Here is a 16,167-nt window from a genome sequence, read left to right on the forward strand (position 1 = left end):
TCGTTTCGGATGTTGGCGAAGAACGTGACCGGCGAAATGGAATCGTCGCGCCAATACCATGTCCGCTAGCGGCCGTGAGGCAGTGCGCTGAAGTACCTCCTCGTTGGTAACATGATCTCGATACGAAATCTTGAGAATCCGTCAGAGGCCGCGCTGTTGGAAAACATTCAGTCGTCGGATAATTGTTGCCGTCGACTTCCATGTTTCACTCGCATAGATTGAACAAACGGACTTTAGATGATATCGAGATGGTGGTCGATCTCCAAACCGGATTCAAGTTGCGTATGGCCGATGCTGCCTTTCTATGGCGTTATTTTTGTGCCACTATTCTGAGCACACGTTAAAAAAAAATTTGAGCGCACGTAAAAATTTTTGCAGGTGCAAGTGTTGCGTTTTGAGGAGAAATTTATTTTGAGCAAAGAAAAGCTAAATTTGAGTGAACAAAATTCATTGCTGCATGCAAAAAATGTATTTCAGTGTTTGCTATTATCCATACACACACACACACACACAATAGCAGCCCCTCTTGCTCAGTTTTTGCATTTGCGCTAGCTCGCAATGCTCTAGCTTGAGCTAGCGCTCGCAATGTGCTGACCACGGCCCACCAGGCATGTGGTCAGCTGGTGGGTAACAGGCATCTCCGAAAACGTTAGAGCGCTTTTGCAAATATGTGATGTCTTGATAAATCGAGCAGATATTTGAAGTTTACACAGCACCATTCTCACATGAAAATATCTTAAAAGTTTATTTTGTGACCCAGAAAGAGTAATATTTCAAACTCTGCCACACTGCGTTCCTCTGCCACTGATACGTGAACTGATCGACTTCAAGCAGGCGATGGCCGACGAGTACCAGAGTATCGGACTCCGGTACTCGTCCGATACAGTTAATGATGCCAAACGATGATGATTAAAATGTGTTTAGTATTACATAATATTATAAATTTTTCAGGATTTTCTCGTTTTTTAAATAAACTGGATCTTTTACTTTATTAATTACTGGTTTCTGTTATCTTGTGTTGGAAGTAGAGAGTGCATTTGATTGAATGATTATGAGTCCACTCGCAAAACGCATACATTTGCAAAAACTTGCACAAATGTATATGATGCTTTTAGAACAACTTTAGTGCCGTGAACACAGTAAGATGAGCTTTCATTGTGATTCACAAATACTATGAGCCACCACTCGTATAAATTACAAAGGTCAGAGGCTCATTACTCTTTCTGTCACCACAGAACAGTTTTGTAAAACCTTTTATGTCGATGTGAAAAATGACTGGATATTCTGTTTTCAGTAGCATCATCTGCCACGCTCACTGTGGAATGCATTCAATTTAAAGTTGCCCGTTGCCTTCGGTGCTCAACTCTTCCTTTTTCCAACCAGCAACTATTCCAGCAACAAGCAAGAGGGGGAGCAAAGAACAGAAATGGAATAGGAGCTAAGAGAGGTGGCAGAGATTTTTGTTAGGAGCAATTAGAGCGAGTAGAGGGGTATCACTCACACACTTATGCACACACACACGCACACACAGAGACACAAAGCTGGCTTGCTCAGCCATAGTGGGACTCAGAGGCTGGCACAGCTGGCAGTGCCAGAGCACACTGGGCACCATCTTCCTCTTCCCGTGCCAATCTCAACCCATGCTCATCACATTCAAATTCACCAAGCTTTATTGGCAAGACGAACGCGGTCAGTGTTGCTCGCTGTCATGCTGAGAGACCAAATTGAATGCTGATCTTTCACAGGGAAGTGGCTTCCCCATTGTTCCAGCTCAAGTTTACTTTAATGTCAAAAGTGAAAATATGGGACTTTCAGTTCAGCCCTTCATTTGAGTTTCTCTGCATTTAGTTTTCATCGCTTTGTCTGTCGATATGTTGCAGCTACACAGGATGAAAAAAAACACAAGATGCTTTGTCATTCTAAGCAAACATCTGCGTGCAGATCGTAACACGGCATAACACGGTAACACGTAACACGACCTCCCTACGAAACAAACTTTGGCTTTGTCAGAGCAAAGCCAAACTCTTGCACTTTTATTTTTTTTAAAGAAAATTGCATAGGCAGATGCACCATCATTCTGCAGTTGCTTATTTTGTGAGTGTTATAATTTTCTTTTTAGAGTACGCACAGCCTCATCTACCCACCTGTCTGGACTATTTCTACTTCAGTTAGTCATTTTCAGCATTTTCCAGAATGCATTTTGACAGCCTTCATAGAACAGACAGGAACGTGTTGCGTTTATGCTGTGGGTTAAATATGTGGGTGGACGGAGAGCAGCAGATAGCAATTGCAAAGTAAGTGCGGGAGAATGAGTTTTGTTTTTTTTTACAGTCAAACTCTAAGAATTACACCTCTAACTCAAAGCGTCACTCTTGCCTCTGCATTATGGTCCACTGAGCCGAATGCTGGTGTGGAAACTGTCCCTCCTGCCTGTCTTTGGAGTTCCTCCTGACTGACAGCTGGATGTAGGTCCAAAATGTTGGGTCAAGGAACAGTTTATTGGCATGTATGTCTGACTTGCATTCAGATTTTTAAGCATGATGTCAAATCATGTGCTGCTGGCCACTTTAAAATATTAAATTTTGTCTTTTCCTTGGCTTGTAGGAAATCTTGAGGAAATAAATGGCATCACATTATTAAGAAATGCACAGAGGGCGTATTCTTGATTGCATTTATGATAACAGTCATTGTAGAACTTTACAAAGAACATGCACATTCGTATGTGGTATGATTTCACTGCAGGTGAACATTTTTTGGCAACTTTTTCAAGTCCTACTAACAGAGAAACATCAGCTCAACACATCTGTCTTTTTATAGACTAAACTCTTCACTTCTGCTGAATTGCAGAGATATCATCATGCTGGATGTCATGTTTCTGACAGTCTTTGATGTGACTTAGTACAGTGTGCTGTGTCTAGGGTACTGACATTTCTTTAGTGGTTTCACGTAGATCTTTATGTATTTTACAATATGTGGTATATAATCGATACAGAATATACCTGCATAAACCTGGTAATTGCATAGTTGTTTTAGATTTGAGAGGATTGCATCCTGTCAGCGATGAAAAGCCTAGGTGCGCTTCTACTGAGTGAGCTTGTCTGTTACATGAAGACACATGTGTGTTTTGATGCCTCTGGCTCGAACAGTCCTCTGGAACAGACTGTCTTTGTCCCAAAATTCATTCCTTCTTCTTTTTCCTTGTCTTCATTGCTTTCAATTTCCCTTCCTCTGTCAGTCTGTTTATTCTGGAGACTGTTTTGGTAAATTTTTGGCCTTGTGATTGAAAAGCTATTCCCTCACCTATATTTTATCTGTTTCATCTGAAGCTTTTTTCTCTGTCTCGCTGTCTGACTCCATGCCAGCTGGCAGGGTATCTGCCCTCAGGTGTTTATTGACCAGTCCCTCGCTTTCCTTTGTATCTATCCATCCATTCATCCCTCCATCCAGCCAGTCTTTGCCAGTCCTCCCTGGTGGCTGTGCTTTGGTTGGACAGTGGAACGACAGTGTGCTGTGTTGTTTCTGAGACCCAGCCCGGCTCAGGCTGCTTCAGCAAGCTTGCTTTCGTTCAGTTGTAAAACCCATCAGTTATTGGTATCTTGTGCTTATAATACCTACTGTCTCTCAGGCATAACGTGGAGTTTGTTTGTTTATGATCTTCTCTTTAACTTTTGTTCTTTATCTTTCCAGTAAAGTTTGTTTGTATGTCGTAAGATCAAAGTTATGGGGACAGTAAATAAGAGTGGCTTCATAGACCAACCATGTTCAGGTCAGTCCCTTCAGATTGTTTTTGGTTAATGAACATACGGTTAAACATCAGTACTGTCAGATTGTTTTCCTACTGGCCAAAACTGAACCAGGTCATCTGAATTGATCTGATGGCTGAGCACAACCTGTTGCATGATAAGCGGCAATCTGGCATAGTTGCAAAGATAATTAATGGAGGAGAACACTGAACACTGAAGTGTACTGAACTATACCCTGCATAAACAGTGTTATACCATTAGCAAAAACTCAGTAAGAAGTGGTTGTGAACCATCTCACAAATTACAAAATGACAGTTAATCCTCAAACATGTGTCCAGTTAGAGCAATTTGTGGATCAAACTGTTCCCAGAGTGTTATCTTTTTTAATAGATAAGAACTTGTTTCCTATTTCTAAAGCTGTTCGTGTCAACTCAGAGCAATAACAGATATACAAAAATCTTGAGCCACCCATTATTGCTTTATATTTTGCTTCCAAGCAGCCAGACCTTCTTCTAATGTTTTACCGAGGCCTTGAGCAATAGTTCTTCAGGCCTTCTGAAGGTCTTTCAAGATTTTTCTTTGGACATTTGCTGCTTTTTTCTCTCATTTTCACTCCCGAAATTGAGGAAGAGTCATTGTACCGGACTATTTTCAAGGAAATGTTTTCTTAACACTGACCTGTGAATTATTCAAGCATAAAAAAGTCACCTAACTCCAGGGATGAACCAGTTTAAATTCTATCTCTAGTCTCTTTGTTACTAGCAGAACACATCATTTTTTCCCATTTCTTTAGTTGAATCTAAATGCCATGTTTGACTGGCATAAATTATATTTTTACACCAACAAGGTGATTCCCAAAGAGCTATTAGCTGAAAACATGGCACATCTCAGCAATTTGAAATTTCTTTTTTTAACATTATCAGGAAAGAAGTACAACAATAGTCCCACAGACAATGCAAATGCTGTAAAAGCATACTTGGATAGAAAAACACACAGTGGAACACAAACGGTTATAGGCTGGCCTTCCTCGAGCGCAGACCCGAAGCAGTGTGGGATCATCTTTACAGAAAATGGAATAAACATCCAACATCCAAGGAAGAGCTTTGAATGACCTTCAAGAAGCCCGGAGAACTATTGCTGACGACTACCTAAAGAAATTACAAGAAAGCTTGACTAAGAGAGTTCAGGCTGTGTTAAAGAAGTAAAGATTGGTAGAACTGTACAAATGCTCATGTTTCAATATATCCCTGCTTCTATTTCCCATTGCCCGAGTACGAGTGCTTTGATTTATTTCCATCTGCGATCTAGTAGGACAGATTGAACGAGCAACAGGCTAAAGTATAGTCAAGCAGACTGACCAAGGTTTCAGAAGAACAGATACCACTTGAATACAGAAGAACGACTCCCTTGAGTTTAATGTCGTAAAAGTTTCACATTGGCAGCAGGCGGATAATCTACTTCCAGTTATAAAAAATATATTCAGGTTTGCCAAGTTCTTCTTTCTAACTCTCACTTTTCTCTTTGTGGTCCTCACATACATACAGACACACATACTTTATAGAAATACACCAAAGGAGCTGAGGCACAGTCATCTACACATGAATGCATAGGTTGACACACGCATGAAGCTGTGTCTGTCCTTGGAACTGAGCCGGGTGTCTGGTGCTAATTGTTTATGAAGCCTCGTTGAGAGTAACCGAAAGGCTGGTTGAATGGTGCGTGTCTCTGAGAGCCTTTGTATGATGGCATATACAGCCCCGTTAGTCCTGCGCTGCCCTCCATTGCCACGTCTGCTGTCTTTTATCTATTCCTCTTCAACGCCTCTAAGTGCCAGCAACATGTGTTAGTGAGGATGAAGTGATGCAGAGAGAAAGAGAGACCAAAAGCAGGACGGGCAGATGGAGGAAAAAGGGGGGGAAAATAAGACTGTTGGAGAAAAATCACCGAAAACATGAGAGCGACTGATGTTATAGAGGAAGAGTAAGGGCAGCTGAGGGAAAAAGAGGGCCGACAGATTATAAAAGAGAGGAAATAATATAGAAAAATAGAAAGATGGGAAAATAGACAAAGAGAGCAACTGAGGGGAGGGAGATGAGAGAGGAAGAGAGAGGGGGAGAGGGATGGGAGGAAGAGGATGAATAGGGTAATAATGGCTCAGTGTGAGAGCTGTTGTAGAAAAAGAGAGAACGGCTGAGTGAAGAAGAGAACAAAATGAGGCTGAGGGCACTCAGACAGATAGAATTAGACACACCGCAGAGGTTCACTGTGCGTGTGTGTGTTTGTGTGCAAGGCTGAGAGGGAGTGTGCTTTTGTTTCTGTGTGTTTGTGTGCACTGGTGTAGAGTGTGTGTGTGTGTGGGCAGCAGTTTTCTTAGGAAGGGCACTATTGCTGTTGGTGTGAATGGATGGATGGAGGAAAAGGGAAAAAAAGCCTTTTTCAGACCAAGAAAAAGCATTTTCGTGAATTTTCAGTTTTCGGAAATGGACAAACATAATGACACGAAATAGCCGGCTGAGACAGGTGGAGAGCTCGGGAGGAATTTTCTGAGGTTTTCGGCTCTCTGTGAATGTTCGTATGGTTATTGTTGGAACGTGAGGACAAGCTGAGTTAAACTAGAGTGTGGAGGTGCTAAAAGACCCAAATGATGAGCGTAGCTCTAATGCTGCCTCCATCCCACCACCTCTGCTGTTCGCTCACACATTCCCCCACATGTTTCTTCTCTCAGTCTCACAGAAATGTCACTGACAGAACTCCTTGCTCATTAAGAAGGTGTTTAAATGCAACAAAGGCCTAATGTGCTGTAGAGGTGTATCATATGCTCTGTGCTCATTGTGTACTTATGATCCTGCAATATGCAACATGATTATATATCCCCTACTACTCTCTCCTTCTGTCTCTCACTCTCATTTCTCTCTCTTTCCATCACAGGCGGAGATTGTCAAGCGTCTCAGTGCCATCTGTGCTCAGATCATCCCTTTCCTCTCTCAAGAGGTAAGTGTCACTGCAGCCAGAGACATTTACACATGCACAAGCAACATGCTGGCACAAAAAAGGGGAGAAAACCACTCACACCTCAGACACTTCCCCCCAGAATATCAGAAATCTATCATATACTGCATACAGGACATTTTAACAGTTGAAGAATTTAAATACTAATCCTGATTTGCTACACAGATGTTAATTAATCCAAATCCTTTACATTTTAAAGCAAGCATATTGATAATGGAACGTTAACTTTCAGTGGTATGTTGTCACTTGGACAGAATTCTGTATTATATACAGTTAGATCCATAATTTGTTGGTTAAAAACATTTAGTGTTGCCTCTGAGTCCCACAGTTTCAAGCTTAAAGTCAACTGGACAGTGATGAATTTGTATTTCACTTTATTTTCACTGTAATTTTGCCAGTGAAAAATTCCATCATCGGGCTGAAAAAGCAAAATAAACCGAGAGAAAGCAAAAACTTTACGAGTGGCCAAATCTACAGTTTGGTTTATTCTTAAAAATAAGGACTCCACTGACCAGCTCAGCTTTTTTAACAGCAAATCTGTGAAAAATGTTGGAGGCAATGTTACGGCTGCCAGTAGAACCATGTCACTAGTGTTTACTGATGATGTGAACGGACAATGAACCAAAGCAGTCTGAAAAACAACCCAAGAGTTTATCAATGAAAAGAAAGTGGGTAAAAGTGATTCACTTGATCTCAAACCAATAGACCACGCTTTTCAGGTATTTAATACAAATCTTAAGGCAGAAGGACAGACAAACAAGAAGCAACTAAAATCAGCTGCAGTAAAAGTCTAGTTAATCCTGAGGTAGGAAACACAGCATTTGCTGATGTTCATGGGTTCTAGACTTTTTGCTTCTGAAAATGTGGAACTGTGTATAAAAATATTTGTAAATACTAAACAGTGGAAGATTTCTTTCTTTTTTAATGACTTGAATTAAAGCTGAAAGCCTGCACTTCAATCATGTCTTGAGTGTTTGATTTTAAATCCAATGCGGCGGTGTACAGAGGCAGCATTATTAAAAACGGTCTCCAACAAATTATTGATATGGCTCTGTTAGGCGAACACAACAACTGGCTAATTTTTAAGATAAATAAATCAAACCAACAATAATATATAACAATAACACTTCCACAATTAGTGTAGCAGATGTGATTGATACTTCTACATTTCTGACTTGAAGAGGCCACCTTGTCATGTTACAGTTAGCTAATATTTGAAATTATTATTATTTAATGTAATGCCCCATGGTGAAAACAAGGTATTACTGTCATATGCATTGTATGTGTTTCTGGGGTTATTTACTAATGAACTATCCCATAGCGAATGGCACTGATAACATTATAAATCTCACAACTTTCAGTGTAACTGGAGACAAAGCAGAAGTCTTTAGCATTGTTTTAGACGCAGCTATACAGCACATCATGAAGTAAGCTCTCTGACTATAAATTAAATACATACTTTTTTTAAGTGCTTCAAGGCCTCTTATCATTCAGAAGCATTATCACCGTTCCTGCACGAGTGTTTTGCTTCATTAATTGCTCCTTAAAGCCATAATTTAATTTATATGTGCTTAGAGGAGCAGAATTATTGATGATATATTGTTACATTGTTGCTCTGACTTTGGGCGAGACAACAAAACAGATTAAATGAGAGTAAGCCATTTTTATAGTTTAATTCTATTGCGTCAGTGTGATTTTTACTGTACATTTGTGTGTGCGTGGAGGGTTTTTTGTGCAGGTGTGTAGATTGTGTAAATACAAACCTGCAGACACCCTCCTTTTTTTGTCTCTATGTGTGAGTGTACACTGAGTGCGCTACCTGGAGACAGCAAGGTCACAGCTTTGTCAGTTTGATCAATATTGACACTGTGTGTATTCTGTGTGTAGGTGTGCAACAGCGGCACACACATGTATGTTTGAGTTTGTGCGACTGATTACATTGGGATTTTGTTCAAACAGAGCTGAGATTTTCGTTAGCCTTGCTCTCAGTGTGTGTGAATGCGCACGTATCTCTGTACGTGTCTGGCTACAGTGTGTGCGCTTCCGTTTTTTGTGACGTTCTCTCAGTGTTTGTGTTGTGTGAATGCATGGTTGCTCCATCCAGACAGTCTTATTTGCACTACCTGTACCGGCTTTGGATGGAGGCAGCAGCGTTTCTCTAGCTTGTTTAATGTAAAGTCCCCGTTGTGTCATTACTGAGTGTACATGCAGTATACTCTACATCACATTATGCTTACAGTATATATCACAGCACACACCGTGGATGATTATGCACTGTAATATGTCTTTCTTTCACTTTCTCCCTTCATGTGTATGTGTAGCACCAGCAACAGGTGGTCCAAGCTGTGGAGAGGGCCAAGCAGGTCACTATGGCTGAACTCAACGCCATCATCGGGGTGAGTCACCTTCATTCATCAACACAGAGGAACTAAGAATGATGGGAATTAAATTATTATTCATTCTTAATGTCTATAAATACAAACGTCTAGTTAAGCGTCTGTGATGAGCAGTCCTGTGAAAATGATTCAGTAGCTTGCAGAACCACCTTTAACAGCAGTAACTTTCCATTTCTCTCACATCCTTATGGAGAAATTTGGGCCCCCCTTCTTTACAACTTCACTTCACCTCATTGAGATTTGCGGGCATCTGTTTATGCACAGCTCTCTTAAGGTCCCGTATCAGCATTTCGATCAGGTTGAGGTCTGGACTTGGACTCCACTGCAACACAGTCATTCTTTTCTTTTGCAGTGATCCTGCTGTTTGCTTCCTCTTGAGCAACATCAGGTGGTCACCCAAAAAGTTGATTCACAATACTTTGAATACTAACTTATTAGACTTATCAGAGTATTTTTGCATCACCAAAAGCACGCCCTTGCACATTTGGCTATATTGTCCTGAGTATGCATGTGCCCCATTGTACATATATGTACGTTTCCTCATTTCACCGTGAGATGGTATCGGTCACATCTAACCGGCGATGCCCTCGTTATTTTTCATCGCAGCGGCAGCTTAAACCAAACTAAACACTCGCCGTTAACGTGTGGGAGCTGCGGCGCCAGCATTATTAGCATTATCAATAATGAGTTACCTGAATCATCAATTCAAGAGCTTTACCAATGCTCATATTGTGCATATGATCTACTTGTCTGTATATACATATATATGTACGCACAGAGAGACACAGTGATGCTCCTGAGTGCTGTAGTAGATGGGGCTTTCCACAGCTTGTCAGAGCACTGATCACATTACTGTCTACTTAAGGCCCTTTGTTCCTCCCAGCACTACAAACACTGCTGTCTCTAAGGTGTGTGCTTTTGTGTGTGTATGTGTGTCTAATACACCGGCTTGACAAAACACAAAAACACATCATAATGCTCCCCTCAGGATAATAGCCTTTCTTTATCTGTAGCTGCTCCTTTGCTCTCCTCTCTCTCTCCTCATTTTTCTCCTTTTTCTCCATCTCTCTTTTTTTCTTACCTTCGTCATTTTCTTTCTGGATTTTCCCATCCCTCCCCACAATCTTTTATCGTTCTCTCCATCTTACATCGGCCGTGTCCTCATTTATTCTCTCCCATCATTTTTTTTCTCTTACCTTTTATTCTCCCTGCTGCACACTTTCCTTCCCTTTCTTCCTGCACTCATTTACTCTTTCCCCTGTTCATGTAATTCTCCTTCACTTTTCATTGCTTCCTATGTTATTTCCTTCTGTTTCTCCTCATCATTTGCTCTGTGACTCAAACATTTTCATCCTTCCCTTTAATCCTCCCTGTGTTTTCCCATGGCCCCTTTTCTACCTTTTTCTTCGCCTTTATAATAAATCCCATTGCCTCGATATCTCACTCTTAAAAAAAACTCTGGTTCTTCTATTCACTTCTTGGTTTCATTCTCAACCGCCTTTGCTTTCTGGGTGTATCATGATCATTCAATTTCATTCTGCCTTTCTTTCCTTGTCCTCTTTCCCATCCTTGGTCTCCATCCTTTCACCTGTTAATCCTCTAATCACTTTCACATCCTGTCCACCTTCATCTTAATTTCCTTCTTCACCGTTGGGCTCTCCATGTGTGTTTTATTTAATTCGCCTTCTCCCTTTCTCATGTTTTTCCTCAATTCTTTTTTCCAATCACAACACTGCCTTCCCTCTCACTTCACTTCTCCTGTTTTTCATTCCCTTTTCTTCTTTACCTTGTCTTTTCTAACCACACACTCTCTTGTATCTCACCCTCCCTCCCCTTACTCCTTACTTCCCCGCTACTTTCTTTCCCTGTGGCCACAGCAGCAGCAGCTCCAGCACCTGTCTCACCACGCCCCTGGCATCCCCCTGACGCCACACCCATCAGGGCTGTCCCTGGGTGCAGGGGGCTCAGGACTGCTGGCACTGACGGGGGCTTTGGGGGTCTCAGCCCACCTTGCCTCCAAAGATGAGCGCAACCACCTGGACCCTGAACATCTCAGAGGTAAAGAAGCGTTTAGCCTCTTCGTTCTCAGTTTTGACTGTAAAATCAGGATTATGTGTTTTGGTAGAGTATTTGTCATGAGGATATTCTGAGTGAGCAGCTAGAATAAAAGACTTTTGTCTCCTCTGTGACTTTGAGCAGCGTTAGTCTTTTCTACTATTGAAACCAACTGCCTTTACTTGCACTCACACTCATCAGAACATTTTGTTTCTTAATGTGGACGTTTTTACCCCTAAAAATCCCTCCAGCCCTGAAGTGTACCACGGTTGTTCCACAGTGAGAATCAGTGTACTTGTTTTTGTTTCAGGTTTACACAAAGTGCTTGATCGATGATGAAATCAATGACAGTATTGAACATTTTGAGGAGATTGGTTAGCTAGTTCAGTACATGTGAGGCTGAGGGAAAGGCTCTGGGAAACGGCGCGTGCATCTATCGAATATCAAACGCGCAGAGATGATTTTTTGCTTCCTAAAATGTCTGTTTTCCAACATTTGCATTTCTGATTTTTGTCGTTAATTGGCTTCATTTGTCATCCTAGAATCGGCGGATAGTAACTCGTGACAGCTGCAGAATAAGAAAAAGATCATTTTTTATCATTTTTAACCACACAAAATGTAGTCAAAAATGCAAAGCAACACTATACATCATCTCTGACAGGCAGCTGCTTTGTAATTTGTCCAGGAACTCACCTTTTGGACTCAGTTTGAACTTTCCTGTTTCGATTGCTGTCTTACTATGACCAGATGTATTCATGGCCTTTCTGTAAATGCAGGAGAAATGCTCTCTCCCTATGAACTTCCTTTCACCCCGATAGAATATCTTATCTTTGTGCAGTTTTTCCGGCAGCGAGCCAAGAGAGACTTTCTCATGAATAAACTGAGAGCTAGAAAGAAAAATGGAAGGAATCGGTGAGAACAGAAACGGGGGAAAGATAAAGAGATCACTGTGTTCGTATTGTCACGTTAAGCATCTGTGTAAGAGCTTATGCATGTCTGCAGCTGTGTGTGTTTCTGTTCTTACATATGAGACGAAGAATGAGGGAAAAGATGGTGAGCGTTGATGGCAGCAGGGGAAGACAGCGAGCTTTGTCTGGTTGGAGAAGAGAGAGAGGGAAAGATAGAGAGGATAGAGGAGGCTGGAGTCGGGCACAATAGTGGGTTTGTATCTTTATTAGACAGAAGTCGTCGTAGTTCAGCCTAACCTTGGCTGACTGGAGACTGTTGTTGTTGTTATCGGCACTGACGTCAAACTTTCTCTCTTCTCCCCATTTTCCCTTCTTCATCGCTCTCTTCTTTTCTCTGCTCGGTTTTCTTTCCTTCCCTTTCTCTGCCCCAACCCAGAGGGAGCGCCCAGCAGGGTGAGTAGTGTTGCATGTGTGTACCTTGATGTAAGTGTTTTGTACGCCCACGTTTCACCGTGTGCACGCGCGTGTGTGTGACAGTGATAAACTGAGGGAAATGGAGACGCGCCGCAAAGTGGCCTCTAAAAAAGGCAGTGTTTTGCTGGAGCTCAGCCAGGAGTAGCACTGCTCAACACCGGCACAATAGCAGCTCATCACCATCAACCTTGAGCTTCTCAAGGTTTTCCACATTATACTAACGTCTGAGCTTGCCGCATTTGACTGTTATCTGGAGGAGCCTACGAACTGAGTTAATGGACTGTTTCTTTATCAGCGCCACAAATATTCGGGTAATCTACAACATATACAGAACACGAGGAAGGATTATATCTGAGTTAATGTTAAATGCTGCCCAAAATACCCCAAAATAAGAAATGCGAGTAAAACCGCTAAATACTGGCCGTGAATCACCAAATATTCCTGTACAGCAGATCCAACAGCGATTAGATGCTTCAGAGTCGAAACTATCCTTAGTTAATATTAAACCTAATGTGCAAAAGTGCCGTCGTCACGATGAAGTGAAATCGCTGCACCAGAAAATCAAAATGCTGTTCACCATGAATGGATGAACAGTTCAAAGGCTTATGGAGTTTCTATCCTGCAGGAAGTAATGTAATGTTTGGACACATGTTGCTCTAAGAGCAAAAATGATCAGTTTATCAGCCCAGTTCCAAAAAAAGTTGGGATGTTGTGCAGAATGGAAATAAAAACAGAATGTGTTGATATCCAAATCTGAAAAAGCCTTGTTTTATTAACAGTAGAACATAGGAAACGTGAATGGATGCATGGTGGATGCAACATGTTTCAAAAACTTTGAGATGGGGGCTGGAAATGGAGTGATAAAATGAACCAGTTGCCAGAAGATTATTCGACATGAGACAAAAAATATAACAAATTTCGGTTAGTTAGTTTGTTTAGGTTTGTGGTTGTTTGACAGTTTTTACATGTACGGTAACTTATTCTGAGTTTCATTGGGCACAATAAGAATAAACCAAAGTGACACAGATGACATTACAGTAGCTGTCTTTTCTTTAAGGTGACATTTCACTACAGCACTGACCTGTTTGACTTTTTCCATCAGAAGCAGCAGGAATTATTTGTGTGAAAACTGAAAAAGAAACTAAAGAGAAGAAACTTGAAACTGGGTGGAGGGGACAATGTGCTGGCAGCGGTGGGGTGTTGTTAAAAATACCAACAAGTCTTTGTTCTAGCTTTATTGTGAAATAAAAATGATTTAGGGCCGCTGCTGACTTTACTTTCCCTCGCTCTTTCTGCAGTGAAAACCTTAGCATAATTTAACTGCGAGCACAATGCCGATTGTTAAGCACCAAGAAAATATTTCTCTCATGAGCGGAGGTTTCTGCTGAACTTAGCCAAGCATTACCGCATTTGGGGAAGAAAGGGAGGAGGAGGAGGATGCATATCAATTGACATTTATCAGAGAGCCCCACACTGGCAAAAACAAGTTTGAATTTGAAATGGAGGGGAAAAAAGGGACAGCGAGAGGAAGTGAACAGAAGAGGCGAAAAAAAGGCGGAGGAGGAAAAGAATGACACGAGGGAAATTTGCGGAGCTGCACTGAGGTCCATTGTGTAGTCTCTTCTCTCGTGTGTTGTGCTCCTTCCTGCCGTTCCCGTGGGCTCCTTCCTGTGTGACTCACTGGTGTGTTAAACCCTCGCTGTTCTTGTCCTCCCCACGGGGGGACAGAGAATGACAAGTGGCCCTCGCCGAACCTCCGGCCCTTGCCCCAGTCCTAAAACAACACAATGCTTTGATCGGATTTTCAGAGTGCTGAGCACCAGGAAAGGCTTGTAAATATACCTGCACAGCTTTATTGGCCAATAATGAGACTCATATTTTACATGAAGACTGCTGTGTCGAGGGAGAGCAGTAATTAGCTTTATAGGCTGGCCTGTGCACTGCTATGACTGTGTCTTAACCTGTGCTTGTGTTTTTCTGTGTGTGTGTATGTTTTGTGTGCTTTTCATGTCTGTTTTTCCATCCACTGTGTCTCCACGTGTTTACTTTGCTTTGTTTGATCATTTGCGAGTGTGACGTGAATCTGCGTGTCATGCCCTGGGCGGTCATTACCTGTGCTTTTGCTGTGAGGTAGTGTTCACGCGTTCATACTTTTGATTGTGTTCCTGTCTTTTCTTTTTCCCCAGAGTAAGTCGGTGTCATCCACAGACAGCCAGCCAAATGAAGAGCGCCAAGGCCCATCAGGAGGTTACGCCTCCTCGCAGGGAGGAGCTGAGGCCAAGAGAAGGCGCTGTGACGACAAAGAGTCTCTCCCGCCACATTCCTACGTATGTGTTTGTTACCTTCACCAATGTGATTAAGGGTTGGTTCAGTAGTGAGGTTCAGGGGCTGCGTAGGTGGTGAATCTCAGATCAGATACAGAACTGGATCCAGGAGTGTTTTTGGGAGGATTCTTTTCCATTCTTTCATAATTTCTTCACAAAAAGCATATCGACATAAAATTTAAAAAAAAATGTATATATAGTCTTGATGTTCTTAAAAAATTGCAAAGTGACCCAGATTCAGATGTCCTATACCAGGGGTGTCCAACTCCAGGCCTCAAGAGCCAGTGTCCAGCAACACAGCTGATTTAAATGCTTAAATTACCTCCCCAACATGTCTTGAAGTTCTCCAGATGCCTGGTAATGAACGAATTATTTGATTCAGGCGTGTTGACCCAGGGTGATATCTTAAACCTGCAGGACACCGGCCCTTGAGGCCTGGAGTTGGACAGGGGTGTGGACACAATCTTGGACCCAGTCCAAGCATGTTGCAGTGGGAATTTTCAGCCTTGGTGACAGGAAGCGTGTTATGTGACTTTGTGCTTATAATCTGAGCCTGAAACGATGCCACTGAGAAAAATAAAATGCAGCAGCCGAGGTAACAACCAACGGGAGGAATCATAAAAGTTACGTGTAAATTAACAACTTTTGTTCTTTATATCAACCAAAGATGTCTGTCTGATGTGTGTCTGTGTGGTTGTGTGTGTCTGTATGACATTGCCTATGACATTACGGGCCACCCGGGGGTCGGGGGCCTGTGGCCAATTAGAGTCGTGTTTGGTTTGGATGGGTCCAGTGGGGAAGAGCAAGCAGCCAGAGGCGATGTAATGCCAGAAGAGAGATGGCCAAGGCAGATAGCTGTAATGAATTAGATGGCTGTGTGTTTGCAGTCTGGAGGATTGATTGACACCGGGAGTCTGTCTGTGCAAGACGGCCTCCAGCTAAGTCAGTTTGGCATCAGCAGCAACAGTCCAAATCTTCCCATTAGTTCAGAAAGAGAACAAGCACAGAGAGCTTCCACTTTCTGAATGTTTTTCCTCTCTTTCCGTCTGTCGAGCCGAATTACGCCTCCCATTTCTCTCTGTTTGCCTTTTCCTATTCTATATCTTTCTCTGTCTCTTTACCGCTGTTTCTCAGTTCCTCTTGCTTTTTCGCTCACGCTCCACGCTCCACTTCTTGTTTCCTTTTCATTTTTATTCCATCTGTATTATTTTCTGCCCTTTTTTTCCCCCCTTGAACTTTTTTCTCGTCCCTCCTCACC

The 16,167-nt window shown here is 42.1% G+C and overlaps 1 protein-coding gene across 3 annotated transcripts in view; it reads left to right on the forward strand.

The window, feature by feature from the left end:
• tle2b (TLE family member 2, transcriptional corepressor b) overlaps window positions 1-16,167 on the forward strand; it is a 77,732-nt gene that overhangs the window by 45,049 nt on the left and 16,516 nt on the right. For 2 of the 3 annotated variants that reach the window (XM_063467508.1, XM_063467510.1), the window contains exons 5-9: window positions 6,672-6,734; window positions 9,074-9,148; window positions 11,026-11,206; window positions 12,548-12,564; window positions 14,772-14,912. In XM_063467508.1, the coding sequence (XP_063323578.1) occupies window positions 6,672-6,734; window positions 9,074-9,148; window positions 11,026-11,206; window positions 12,548-12,564; window positions 14,772-14,912 (477 nt within the window). The remainder of the gene's footprint in view (window positions 1-6,671; window positions 6,735-9,073; window positions 9,149-11,025; window positions 11,207-12,547; window positions 12,565-14,771; window positions 14,913-16,167) is intronic. The other variant, XM_063467509.1, reaches the window with a different exon arrangement.

This window comes from Pelmatolapia mariae, linkage group LG23 (genome assembly GCF_036321145.2).
Source record: "Pelmatolapia mariae isolate MD_Pm_ZW linkage group LG23, Pm_UMD_F_2, whole genome shotgun sequence".
NCBI classification, from domain to species: domain Eukaryota; kingdom Metazoa; phylum Chordata; class Actinopteri; order Cichliformes; family Cichlidae; genus Pelmatolapia; species Pelmatolapia mariae.